The following is an 11,947-nucleotide window of genomic DNA, read 5'->3' as shown; positions in this document are numbered from 1 at the left end:
GACCGGAGCTAACTCTTGAAGAAAATACTTTGCAGTAAAAGATTACTTGGGACTGGAAGGGATAGTAAAAACAATCATGGAAGTTCAAGATGGGTCTGTTTCCACTCTAACAGTTTACTGGAGACTTGAGCAATTTTTTCCCCACACTAGGAGAAATAATTTTTGAGGTGAGCCTACACACATAAAGAAGTCAGATCGTTTGCATGTATAAACTATGTTTTCTTTAGTGGTATGTTACTGTACAGCAGTTGGGGGGGGAACTTGATTTCAATACAAGGCCACAGTTGTAACTATATCCTGAAGTTACAAGAGCAAAACTGTAGTTGTCGGAAGCTTTCTTGCTCATAAATGGATTCCCAGCAGCAAAGAAAATTCTTCATTTCACTCAATATCCACCAATTCCACTTCAAAGAAGAGTTTTGCATTTGGTGGTATCCTGTTTGCATAAGTTAAGGAAGCTTATAAAAAAAAAAAAACATAATTAAGTTAGTTTATAGATCAATGTTAAGTGATTTATCACCTGTTCTCCTGTTGCTCAGGTGTCAGTTTTACATTTCACTTACCCGTTTTAACATCCTGTATTTAGTATGTAATCACAGCTGCTGTTTAACATGAGTGCTCATAAGAGACATTCAGTACCAGTTCTGCAGCTACGCCTTTTATCCTAAGACATAGTTCTCATTATTCTAATTCTTTGTAAGACAAACAGCTGAGTTTTAAACTAACTGCTTAAGTGCTGTCTCCCTTTTGGGACACTAGCACTGGTCTTTCTCTGGGAAGTTAGAATGTCCTATTTGAAGACAAAAAAAAAAATCATTCCACTTCTGTTAGACAACTATTTAAATTATCAGCACACAAGATGAGAGCAGGAGAGAAAATCACTTCCCAGCCTTGTGAAACCAGCAGGAAGAGTGGACAGACAATACAAACACGACTGCAGCAAAAAGTTCTGCAGGGGTAGCTCAATTCAATCCTCCTGTGTTTCAGTTGTATCCCAGAACCTTCTAGAAGACCAGAGCTTCTAGCCAGTTTTAACCACTCTATACAGTAGCAGCAGAAACTTTTCCTCCCACCTCCCTACTACACTTAGTACATCCATTTGTGCTGAGGGAATAAACATTTACAAGCAGCTTAAATAAAAAAGCAGGCAGACATCAACAGAAAGTTATCCTTGTTCTCAAGGAACTGTCAGCTGGATGCAGTGCACCCTAGAGGAGCTGCTCTGCAGAGCAGCTTTGTGTTGTGCTCCTTAACGTTGAAACCTGCTACCAGCAGCAAATGAGCACGCCCCCTTTATATCCCTCTCTGCAATGCAGTTTTTCTGCCAAGCATTTCCAAGTTGCTTAAAATAGTAATAAGTAATTGATCATGAAAGGATACTTAGCATCAGGCTGCCCTTTCTTGCCATAAGCCCATTCAGGTTCAATTTCCAGTTGAGCTTTCTCTCCTTTACTCATTGTTAAGAGAGCTTCATCCCACTAAAAAAACAAAAAGGGTCTTAATGCACTGAAGAACGTCTATTTTACATGCTTTCCCAACTTGTTTCTCTAAATACCTGCGCAATAACGCATAGTTCTTCCCAGCTTGTTCACCCACCCAAGAGTATACGCTGTGAGGTAGTTTTATATATTCTTTTTATATGTGGAAGCATTCTCCCCCACCGGATGTTCCCCTTTCCCAAATTAGTCTGGACATCATACTCTGGGTTCATGATCTCATGGTGTGAAGATACCAGTAAACTGATGGAGTAAACATTTCGATGCAAGTATCCGCAGTTTCAGAACGTTTCACAGCTGGACAACACGTACGTGGCACTAACTGGTTTGCCTCTCTCTCCTTACTAGTGTGCATTGTCAATGGATTAGCCTTATTTTTAAGGCTGATGCCTAAGGCCTGGTTTTATTTCAGCACTTGTCCTTCTTGAAGTCTCTCACCCACACTGCCTCACAGCTACTGTTAACAGTTGCGCACTGTATCAGCATTTCACAAAGAAGAGCTGCTACTCAGTGTCCTAAAACTGCCAATACCTGGCAGCCATACAGAACCGGAGCGCTGCACCAAGAGACTAAGAGAAAGCCAGGTGACTGTTTCTTTGGCAGCACTGCACACAAGCCCAGGGACGTTATGCCCTTTCCAACTCCAATCCAGAGTCAGACATAAAGGCCTTTTTCCTGCATAGCAGCAGTATGGGAAGTTCTCTGTGTGTGTGTATATATACATATATATATATATATATGTGTGTGTGTGTGTGTGTGTGTGTGCGCGCGTGTGTGTGCGCATGTGTGTGCATGTGTATTCATTTTGTAAGTAGTGCAAGCATAAGATATTCGTATCCTGTACTAACAGCCACCAATTTCACCGTTGGCTCAGCAGCAGCAGCAAGATGCACAGTGAAGCGCCTCATTTGTGCATAAGCTGGTTTCTCCCAGACACCAAGCTTACACGAGTACCTGTGACTTCAAGATTTAGACAAGCAGATGAACGTGCTTCTGATTCTTCTTCATTTGGTTCTTCTACTTAGTACTTTTAGGCTAACTTAGATAATCCTCTCACACAGCTTCTAACTGCACTACTGTAACACTCAGTGCTGGATACAGTAGAGGAATTACAGCAAGCTTCACTGAATGGGGTTCTCTCTTGTTTGGCTCTTCAGGATTTTGAAGAAAAATTCAGAGAATAGGCACTACATCACCTATTTTCAATACATGTCAGCAATTAGAGCCTGGAGTTTCAGGATTGATGAACTAACCTATGCAGGAAGAGGTACTTGAGGTAAATACGAAAAGATGCTGAGAGCAAAAAAATATTTTGATTGACTAATAACATGCTGTGTGTGTGTGTACAGCAGTAGAGCCCCAGGAACCCAGTAACTAATCTTGTCCACTGTGCAAAGCGCTACACATAAATGCATAAGAGACTGTACCTGTCCTGAGGAACATGTAGTTGTAAAACTGTTTTCCACATACTATTTAACGAGAGAAATGACACTGAAGATGGATGAATGCATCTGCAAAAATATTACATCCTGCTGATGTAAAAGCTTTCAACTTGTCTCTTACCACCCCCCCCCCAAAGAAACAAGAACAGCAGCTCAAAATTTGCTTCCCAGTGATAAATTCTGCAGACTGAAAAAATCTTGAGGATTTTTAGGGAGTCATTAATGGCTTACTTACACCTCTGATAACTTTTCCTATGCCAACTTTGAAACTTAAAGGTTTGGCTGCTTTTTTCTTCTTTGAACCTGAAAGACAGTTTTATGTTAATTTGCTTTAACATCACACCAGCACATGCCGTACTTCCATCTAAAATTACTATTATGATTGTGCTTTACATAAAGATCTGTTTTTTATAATATTTTTAATTATAGCACACAGATAGATTTCCTGGTAGTTCCTATTATTTATTCTTTCACTCAGAACAGCAGCTCATTGCGTAAAACTTTAGTGCTATGCACTGACTGTTTTTATTAAATATTCCACAAAGAGCTGAAGTTGATCTGCATCCTGCAGAAAATGATCCAGTGAACCTAAAAGACTTCTTTTTCTGCACTACTGAAGTTGAACATACATGTAATACATGCAGAGGTGAAGCAAAACGTCAATAGAGAACCAATTTTGCTTTCAATACAATCTTTTATAAAAACATTACAAAACAAGTAAGACAGATCAGAGTATTTCAATGACAGCTTTGCTCTTCCTCTCAACTGTGCTAAACATATTATTTACCTCAGAATTTCATACACCTAAACTCTCAGATCAAAACAGTAACAAAAACACTAGTATACTTGTCCGAAGTAGATATGGTGAACCAGACTATTTCAAAGCACTGTTGTTCCAAGGCCCCCACGTTTAAGGGTTTATTACAGAAGTACACCGAGAGCAGCCCACCTGGAGAAGCTGGCTACACTGTAAGTGCACGAGTTCTGCAGATAAGTTAAAAGTACCAGGGTGAGAATCATCTTTCCTCTTAACTAAGTCTCCAGGCTGACCAAACACCCATATTGCACGTTATCTGTGGCCTGGAAAATACCAAACTTGAGCTCTGGCCAGATGCACCAGGTATCACTTTACACAAGCCGGTCCTAAAATAATGCCCTGCCTTCTCTCATGGAAAAACTGACTCTCAGAACGGAGTGCAAGGACACTGCCGGATGGGGATGAAAGCAGTTTATCGGGACTCTGGCCACGCAAACCTTCCAGAAGCGAGCCGCTGCCCAAGCCTGCCTGATGAGTCCCGCTAACGTCCTCCGCGTCCGCATGAGACAAAAGCCGATATATACGTGACCTTACTTGTTTGAACGTTGGTATCAAAGACGGTTCCGTCCTGCAGTTTTCCCGTATACCAGCAATGAACGGTGTCTCCTTTCTTCGGAAAGTTGGTTTTATCACCCTTCTTTAAAATTGATTTGGTGTATTTTGGTGGACCCTGAGTTTATAAAAAAAGCAAGAGTTACGACCGCTGCGTCACCCGGTCTCAGGCTAAGCGCGGTCGAGACCGCGGAGGCGGCTGGTTCGAGGACACGACCGGCCGCGTTGTTCGGCGCCTGGGCGCGACAGCGGCGCGGAAGCGGGGGGGGGTAAAGCAGAGGGCCGGCTGGAGGCGACGCGAAGGCCCCCAGCCGCCTCCGGGGCGCCCACCTACCTCCTCGACGGCCTCCTCGGGCTTGGCCGCCTTCTCCTTGGCCTCCTCCGCCTTCTCCTTGGCGGGCTTCGCCCTCTCCGCCGCCTTCTCCGCGCCCTCCGAGCCCTTAAAGCGCTGCGAGGGGAGGGGAGGGGAGGGGAGGGGAGGGGAGGGGGGCGGCAGCCGTCAGCCCCCGCCGCCCCCCCTCCCCGCCGCCCCCCCGGCCCCGGCCCGGACCTGCGTCAGGAAGAGCTGCGTGTAGGCCGCGATGAGCTGCTCCTTGTTCGCCGTCTTGGCCACGTTCTTCACCTGCCCCAGCAGCTTGTGCTCCGCCAGGAACTGCAAGACACGGCCGAGACGGTGAGCGCCGCGCCCGGAGCCCCGCGCCCCGCGGCCCGGCCCGGCCCGCCCCGCCGCCCCCGCACCGCCTGCGCCGCGTGCTCCTGCAGGAACTTGATGATGTCCTTCTTGGGCAGCGCCGGGCTGCGCAGCTCCTCCGCGCTCCAGGGCTGCGCCGGGCCCGCCGCCGCCATCTTCCCGCCCGCCGCCCGCCGCCCTTCCCGTCGTGCCCCGCGCGGCGCGGGCGGAACGGCGGCCGGCCTGTCCCGGCATGCCCCACGGGGGTCGGGACTGCACCTCCCGGCATGCTCCGCGGTGTTTGGGGGGGGGGGGGGTTCAGGACTGCACCTCCCGGCATGCCCCGCGGTGTTTGGGGGGGTCAGGACTGCACCTCCCGGCATGCCCCGCGGTGTTTGGGGGGGGTCAGGACTGCACCTCCCGGCATGCCCCGGGGGTGAGGGGGGGGTCAGGACTGCACCTCCCGGCATGCCCCGCGGGGGTCGGGACTGCACCTCCCGGCATGCCCCGCGGTGTTTGGGGGGGGGGGTTCAGGACTGCACCTCCCGGCATGCCCCGGGGGTGAGGGGGGGGTCAGGACTGCACCTCCCGGCATGCCCCGCGGGTGGGGGGGGTCAGGACTGCACCTCCCGGCATGCCCCGCGGGTGAGGGGGGGTCAGGACTGCACCTCCCGGCATGCCCCGGGGGAGAGGGGGGGTCAGGACTGCACCTCCCGGCATGCCCCGGGGGTGAGGGGGGGTCAGGACTGCACCTCCCGGCATGCCCCGCGGGTGGGGGGGGTCAGGACTGCACCTCCCGGCATGCCCCGGGGGGTCAGGACTGCACCTCCCGGCATGCCCCGGGGGAGAGGGGGGGGTCAGGACTGCACCTCCCGGCATGCCCCGGGGGTGAGGGGGGGGTCAGGACTGCACCTCCCGGCATGCCCCGCGGGGGTCAGGACTGCACCTCCCGGCATGCCCCGGGGGAGAGGGGGGGGTCAGGACTGCACCTCCCGGCATGCCCCGGGGGTGAGGGGGGTCAGGACTGCACCTCCCGGCATGCCCCGGGGGTGAGGGGGGGGTCAGGACTGCACCTCCCGGCATGCCCCGGGGGGTCAGGACTGCACCTCCCGGCATGCCCCGGGGGAGAGGGGGGGGTCAGGACTGCACCTCCCGGCATGCCCCGGGGGTGAGGGGGGGTCAGGACTGCACCTCCCGGCATGCCCCGCGGGTGGGGGGGGTCAGGACTGCACCTCCCGGCATGCCCCGCGGGTGAGGGGGTCAGGACTGCACCTCCCGGCATGCCCCGCGGGGGTCAGGACTGCACCTCCCGGCATGCCCCGGGGGTGAGGGGGGGGGTCAGGACTGCACCTCCCGGCATGCCCCGGGGGTGAGGGGGGGGGTCAGGACTGCACCTCCCGGCATGCCCCGCGAGGCCGGCGGGGTTTTTAAGCGGCGGCCGGGGGCGGCGCCGCCGCTCTGAGGGAGGATGCGGGGCGGCGGCGGCGGTGGCGGCCGGGGGCGGCGGGTCGTGTTCCCCGCGGGCCGGCGCGCGGCGGCGCCCTGAGGCAGGATGAGGGGCGGCGGCGGCGGCGGGCGGCAGCGCACGTTACCTCAGGCCTGGCGGCGGCCGGGCGGCGGCGAGGCGCGGCGGGAGGAGCAGGAGGAGGCGGCGGCCGACGATGAGCTGCTGGCGGCGGCGGCGGCGGCGGCCGACCCCGGCCCGGCGGCGGCGGCGGGGGGCGGTTTCTGCGCGGCGGCGGGCGGCCTGTGGATCTACCCCACCAACCGGCCGGTGCGCGGCTACCAGCTGCGCATGGCCGGGGCGGCGCTGCTGGCCAACACGCTGGTGTGCCTGCCCACCGGGCTGGGCAAGACCTTCGTGGCCGCCGTGGTCATGTACAACTTCTACCGCTGGTTCCCCTCCGGCAAGGTGCTCTTCCTCGCCCCCACCAAGCCGCTGGTGGCGCAGCAGCGGGAGGCCTGCGCCCGCCTCATGGGCATCCCGGCCCGCCACATGGCCGAGATGACGGGTAGGTGGGGAGGCCGCACCGGTTTGGCCCTGACTGAAGCAACGGTCCCAACGGCTGCTTGTGTTACCTGCTCTTCGGTGCAGGCCCCTCGCGGGGGGGGGGGGGGGCTGCAGGCCCCGAGGGGTCCACAGCGGGGCAGCTTGATCTTTCTAGCTCTGTTTTCCGTGGCTCTAAACTTACTGTTTCACTGGAAAAGACAACCTTCCCACGCATTGCGTTCACTCCTCCTCGCCTGCAAAGGGAATAGCATTAACATACATGCTTTTTTTAAAAAAAACTCATTTCCCCCAGTGGATGGCGGTCAGCCGGCCCCCCCAGGCCCTTCTCAGCACATGGGGGTTTTACGTGTTTTGGTCTTACTTGGCCACCTTGGTGACGTCGCTTGTTTTGTTTCCAGGGGGAACGCAGGTCCTCGATCGGAGGGAGCTGTGGGCTGTCAAGAGAGTCTTCTTCCTTACGCCGCAAATCATGGTGAACGATCTTTCCCGCGGAACCTGTCCCGCTGCAGAGATTAAGTGTTTGGTTATCGACGAAGCCCACAAAGCGCTTGGCAATCACGCCTACTGTCAGGTAACGCTGGAGGGACAAACGCCGCTCTTGGCACGCAGTTACCAAAAAACGGCTCACCGGTTCTCCTGAAAGCGTCACTGGCATCGTGGCTTTACGGATGATGTTCTTTAGTTCCTCAGCTTCGTTTGAAAAACGAGCAGAGAGCGAGCAACGCTCCGTGTGATCAGCACCTTGATTTTAAGTACAAACTATATTAAAACTAGATTAGATGGAAATTTTATTCATGTCTGAGTAAAATTGTAATTTTTGTTTCAAAATATGTTTTGAACAGAGGCTATGAATATAAAACAAGTATGCTCTGTATTTCAGATGTGTTCATATTTGCTGGTGCGCACCAGTATATTTATGCAGTGTTTGAATAAATCCTAAATGGAGGGATGTATTTTTCAGAAAAAATGTGGGGTTTTTTTTGGTAGTGCAAGTTCTTTATCTTAAGTGAAGTGAATTGGAGATTTCCCTTTCAAACAAAGCTTTGCTTTGATTAGGAAATAGTGTGTTGTGGTATCATGCTTAATCTCCTGCTAATAATATGTGACTCAAGAGAAAGTTACTGTTGTAGGTATTAGAGAAATTGATTGAAAGGAGCTATAGGAGGTTTTAGATGAAAGTTGTTCTTTAATGCTCGTCTAACTTGACGTGCTGCGAGGAAGATGATAGCTTGCTAAATTAAAATAGTACGTGTTGGCTCACTGTTGTTGCAGTTTTGTCTTCTATCGTTCTTTCATTTTTCAGAACCGATAGTAACTTCATTTTCAAAGAATTTAAGCTTATTGGTTATTTTATTTCAAGATACTGTATGAAACAATTATTTTGCTATTATGCTAATCAGTCTGTAACATAGAGCCAAAATTTGTATTTGTTCACATTTGAGTGGTCTTAGTTATAGAGGAGAAAAATCTTCAATTGCTCTTGTCAGTCCCTGTAACTGTGAAATTACCAGGCTTTTTTCTTGCTTTTTAGTATAAACATAAATTGAATTCTTCTATCTTCTTTGGTTTCCATTCATTTATTTTCTGTAGCTTTTATATTTATTACTTGTAATTATTTTGTTTTCTTCCTCTCTGTGCAGTGCAAGGCTGTTGGTCAGAAGGAACAGCGTTTCTTCTCTGACAGCACTGGTGGAGTTGAGCTATGTAGGCAAATGAAGTAGAGAGGCAGTTTGGCTATTGCTTGAACGTTCAGCAAATAACGATTGTCGCGTCTGTGGTCTTATGGAGGGTTGTAGGATGAGAATTTGAGAGTTCTAAGGAATATTAAGCTCTTTTCCTAACTGCTACTGAAAAATTTTAAGCGAGACTCCGGTGAATGCTGGTTTTCACAGCAGCTTTCATCTGATCTGGGTTCAGATTAGGTGGAACTAGTCATCTGCAATTTACTTTTGTAGAGTGGCTCTTCAAATTTATTTTTTGGCAGCTTATTTGGGTCAACATGCTGTTAATCTTTTTGTTAAATCAAGTGAAAAATCATTTCATATAACTTAAAAAGTTTGTTCTGTTGAGTGGAATTGGGCTAACATAATCAAGATGAAACGTTCTTGGATTAAAAACATGATCAGCTGAGGAATTTCTGGTTCCCATTTGAATTTAGGTGCACTCTTTTTAGGATATTTTATTGAGCCTTTACCACTTAGTTGATATTTTCATCAATATAGTTTGTATCAGCAGATAATCTCTTGTAAGGATATTTACATGAAACTTTCCTCCTCTTAGGTTGTGAGGGAACTAAGCAAATACACAACTCAGTTTCGGATCTTGGCCCTAAGTGCCACTCCAGGCAGCGACACAAAGGTGAGTCAAACCTACTTTCATGGTTAGAGTAACAGTTTTAATAGAAGCTATGTTTAGTACCTGTTGAACGACATGGAGGATATTGAAGTCTTTCAGAGTTCCAAATAAAAACTGAACCACTTCACAATCTATTAGTTGTTGAATGTTTGTCTTTCTGTTGCTATAGACTTTACTTTTTTCCTGTCCTTTCTTAAAGGAAATAAGATTATATCGTGAAAGAGCTAACATACCTTTTGCTGTTAGAGAATACACACCTACTTGAACCAAAAAGAGCATACTCTCAATACAAGGTGGCTTTCTTATTGAGTGCAGTTTATTGGATAAATATAAATAAGGCTGAAGTTTTCAGTCTACGGAAAAGCTGTGTAGTTTGACTTCTATATGGAGCTTTTCAAGATGTTAATGCTTGAAAAAATAAGTGCTGTGTGAATTGTTTACTGCTCTAAAACCTCAATATTAAAGAGGAGCTAAACAGAGAACACTTTTAAAAGAGTTTTATTAGTCTTTCTTGCTCTTACTCAGCAAGACCTAGTGCGTTGGTATTTGCACGTTCATCTTCCGGGGTGGTGTGTGGCAGTGGCCGTAGCTCTGTCATGGTGCAGGTAGTATATATTTAGGCTACCGAGTACCAGCTTGACATGCGCTGTAGGCTACAAGAGTTCTCACCTGTTAAAGTATTAGCATGTTCCTGGTAATGTCTCATGAGAGATTTCACGGCACAACCAAGCCTGAAGAGAGTTCTGCTGCTCAAATGCTAAGGCAATTGCATGATTTTTCCATTCACAAATTGATCATATAGGTTATTTACACACTAAAAGTCCTTAACTGGAGAGTCTTTCATTTTTCATCCATCTATTACATAGGCAGGAAGTATCTTTTCCTTACTATTATATTCAAGGCCTATTAAAATATGGGAATAGTTACTTTCACGTGCTATTGACTTGCATCACTGGAGTGATAACAAGAAAATACAATCTTTTCTTTTGACTTCTCAAATAGGCTGTCCAGCAAGTTATTTCCAACTTGCTCATTGCGCAGATAGAGCTTTGTTCTGAAGATTCTCCAGAAATTCAACCTTATTCTCATGAGCGATGCGTGGAAAAAATCGTTGTTCCACTTGGTGAAGAACTAGTAGAAATTCAGAATGCTTACATCCGGGTGAGTTTTTGGATTTCTTTATTGTTTAATGGATAGCATCGCTAAAGAAATAATCTCCCTTCCTATTTTAACATTTTTATCTAGTCTAGCAATAACTTACAAAGTTAACGCTTTCCTATGGAATTCACGTTGCCTTTGAATATAAGGCAAAGGGGAAAAAAAATGCTTTCAACTACAGCAGCTACTGTTTCATTTTGTACTAATGATATGCATTACCTTGCAATAACTTAAAGCTCTAGGAAATTTACCATGAGATTAATTTTCTTATGCTCTTTCAGATCTCCTTGTAAAAATGGTATTTGAGACCTAAATTGAGGACCTCTTTTAATTGGGCTGGAATTTAGTAGTATTGAGAGGTTGGAAGTTGCTGTGCTTGTGTTATCCAGGTTGTCAACTTTACATGAATCCGTATATGGATTAAAATGTTTTTTTCTTGTCAAGAATAATCTTTAGAGCTTTAACTCCTCTGTAAGTGTACATAGTTTCCCTTATTTTTGTGAGTAGTTTTTACTAGTAGCTACTGTTCAAATAGAGTAGAGATTAGCAGGTACCAGAACTGTTAGCTAGTTGATGGCTAATCATCTGCGTCTTCTCAGTCTGGTGCTAGCAGACACATAGCATTATGTAAGCCATCACTCTAAAAAGTTCTTTTTTGGTAAGAACCATAAAAAATTAGGAATAAGTTTAGTATGGGATTGTTGCCCTTAAAGTATGTTTTGGAGTTAAATGTTTAGTGATTTTGCTGTAATCGGTGTGAAGGCCACTGGAAGGCAAATCTGTGCCTTTGTTTTCTGTGTTTAGAGTTAGCTTTTTTGGATCAGCTGTTTTCAAACAGGTAGCCTTAGAGTCTGAGGTTTTTGCTTTTAGATTAAAGCTGAAATCAGCCTGTAGGTTTGACTAATCTGGTGTAATTGTGGAGCACAGACAAACCTTTATTAACGTCAATGGCTGCCACTGTGGCTTCGGTGGTTTCAATTTCCTTTCTTTGATCTGATATTTGCATTTGAATTGCTACTTTAATTAGAACATAAGACTTCTTGTACAAACAATTATTACAGAGTGAAGGGGTGGTTACCCAGTCTTCTCCATTCTGTTTTCAGTGGGCAAACCATGCCTCAATCTCAGAGATGTTACCACTTGCAGAAGTGGCTCCTATACCTCACTTTGTAGAAAGGTGCTTCTGTAGCTGTGCTGTTTTCTGCAGAATGGTGATGGGCCTTGGCCGTGCCCTTAAACTTGTCTTTTATGGTGTTTAACATGCTCGTGCGTTTTGGCTTCTGGATGCTTTGATATCGGAGTATGAGAGCAGTCACAGGAAGTAACAAGTACATGCTGTGATCCTTTCCTCCCCAAAGGAACTGGTTGTGAGGTACCTTCTGAAGGAGGTCTGGGTTTGGGAGAATAGAAAACTCAAGTACATGCATCACACTATTAAATACTGCT

At 47.8% G+C, this 11,947-nt stretch overlaps 2 protein-coding genes across 3 annotated transcripts in view; one reads left to right on the top strand and one right to left on the bottom strand.

Moving 5' to 3' along the window:
* Positions 1-94: 94 nt before the first annotated feature.
* FKBP3 (FKBP prolyl isomerase 3) lies at positions 95-5,216 on the bottom strand. 2 transcript variants are annotated; one of them, XR_011141747.1, is made up of 8 exons: positions 5,046-5,196; positions 4,858-4,959; positions 4,642-4,755; positions 4,290-4,425; positions 3,174-3,241; positions 2,924-3,007; positions 1,381-1,478; positions 95-436 (listed from the first exon to the last, which is right to left on the bottom strand). XR_011141747.1 is itself a non-coding variant. In XM_068947629.1 (7 exons), the coding sequence occupies exons 1-7, from the start codon at positions 5,151-5,153 to the stop codon at positions 382-384; spliced, it is 681 nt and encodes a 226-aa protein (XP_068803730.1). In that variant the 5' UTR covers positions 5,154-5,216; the 3' UTR covers positions 95-381. The 2 variants fall into 2 exon arrangements, 1 of the variants encoding a protein (XP_068803730.1); XM_068947629.1 differs by lacking the exon at positions 2,924-3,007 and having other exon boundaries at positions 5,046-5,216.
* Positions 5,217-6,529: 1,313 nt separating this feature from the next.
* FANCM (FA complementation group M) overlaps positions 6,530-11,947 on the top strand; it is an 81,532-nt gene continuing 76,114 nt past the window's right edge. Inside the window, exons 1-4 of the mRNA XM_068947650.1 lie at positions 6,530-6,989; positions 7,387-7,559; positions 9,269-9,346; positions 10,346-10,504. Of these exons, the coding sequence (XP_068803751.1) occupies positions 6,530-6,989; positions 7,387-7,559; positions 9,269-9,346; positions 10,346-10,504 (870 nt within the window). The remainder of the gene's footprint in view (positions 6,990-7,386; positions 7,560-9,268; positions 9,347-10,345; positions 10,505-11,947) is intronic.

The sequence above is a fragment of the Struthio camelus genome, chromosome 5, assembly GCF_040807025.1.
Source record: "Struthio camelus isolate bStrCam1 chromosome 5, bStrCam1.hap1, whole genome shotgun sequence".
Classification (NCBI taxonomy): domain Eukaryota; kingdom Metazoa; phylum Chordata; class Aves; order Struthioniformes; family Struthionidae; genus Struthio; species Struthio camelus.
This window is presented reverse-complemented; position numbering and strand designations above follow the sequence as displayed.

What these genes read in the sequence shown, in the direction of transcription:
- FKBP3 (XM_068947629.1), bottom strand. Translation starts at nt 5,153, where the DNA reads ATGGCGGCGGCGGGCCCGGCGCAGCCCTGGAGCGCGGAGGAGCTGCGC. An exon ending in TGATACCAACGTTCAAACAA is followed by an intron (nt 3,242 to 4,289) that starts GTAAGGTCACGT and finishes ACTGTCTTTCAG; the next exon opens with GTTCAAAGAAGAAAAAAGCA. An exon ending in TAGGAAAAGTTATCAGAGGT is followed by an intron (nt 1,479 to 3,173) that starts GTAAGTAAGCCA and finishes TTGTTTTTTTAG; the next exon opens with TGGGATGAAGCTCTCTTAAC.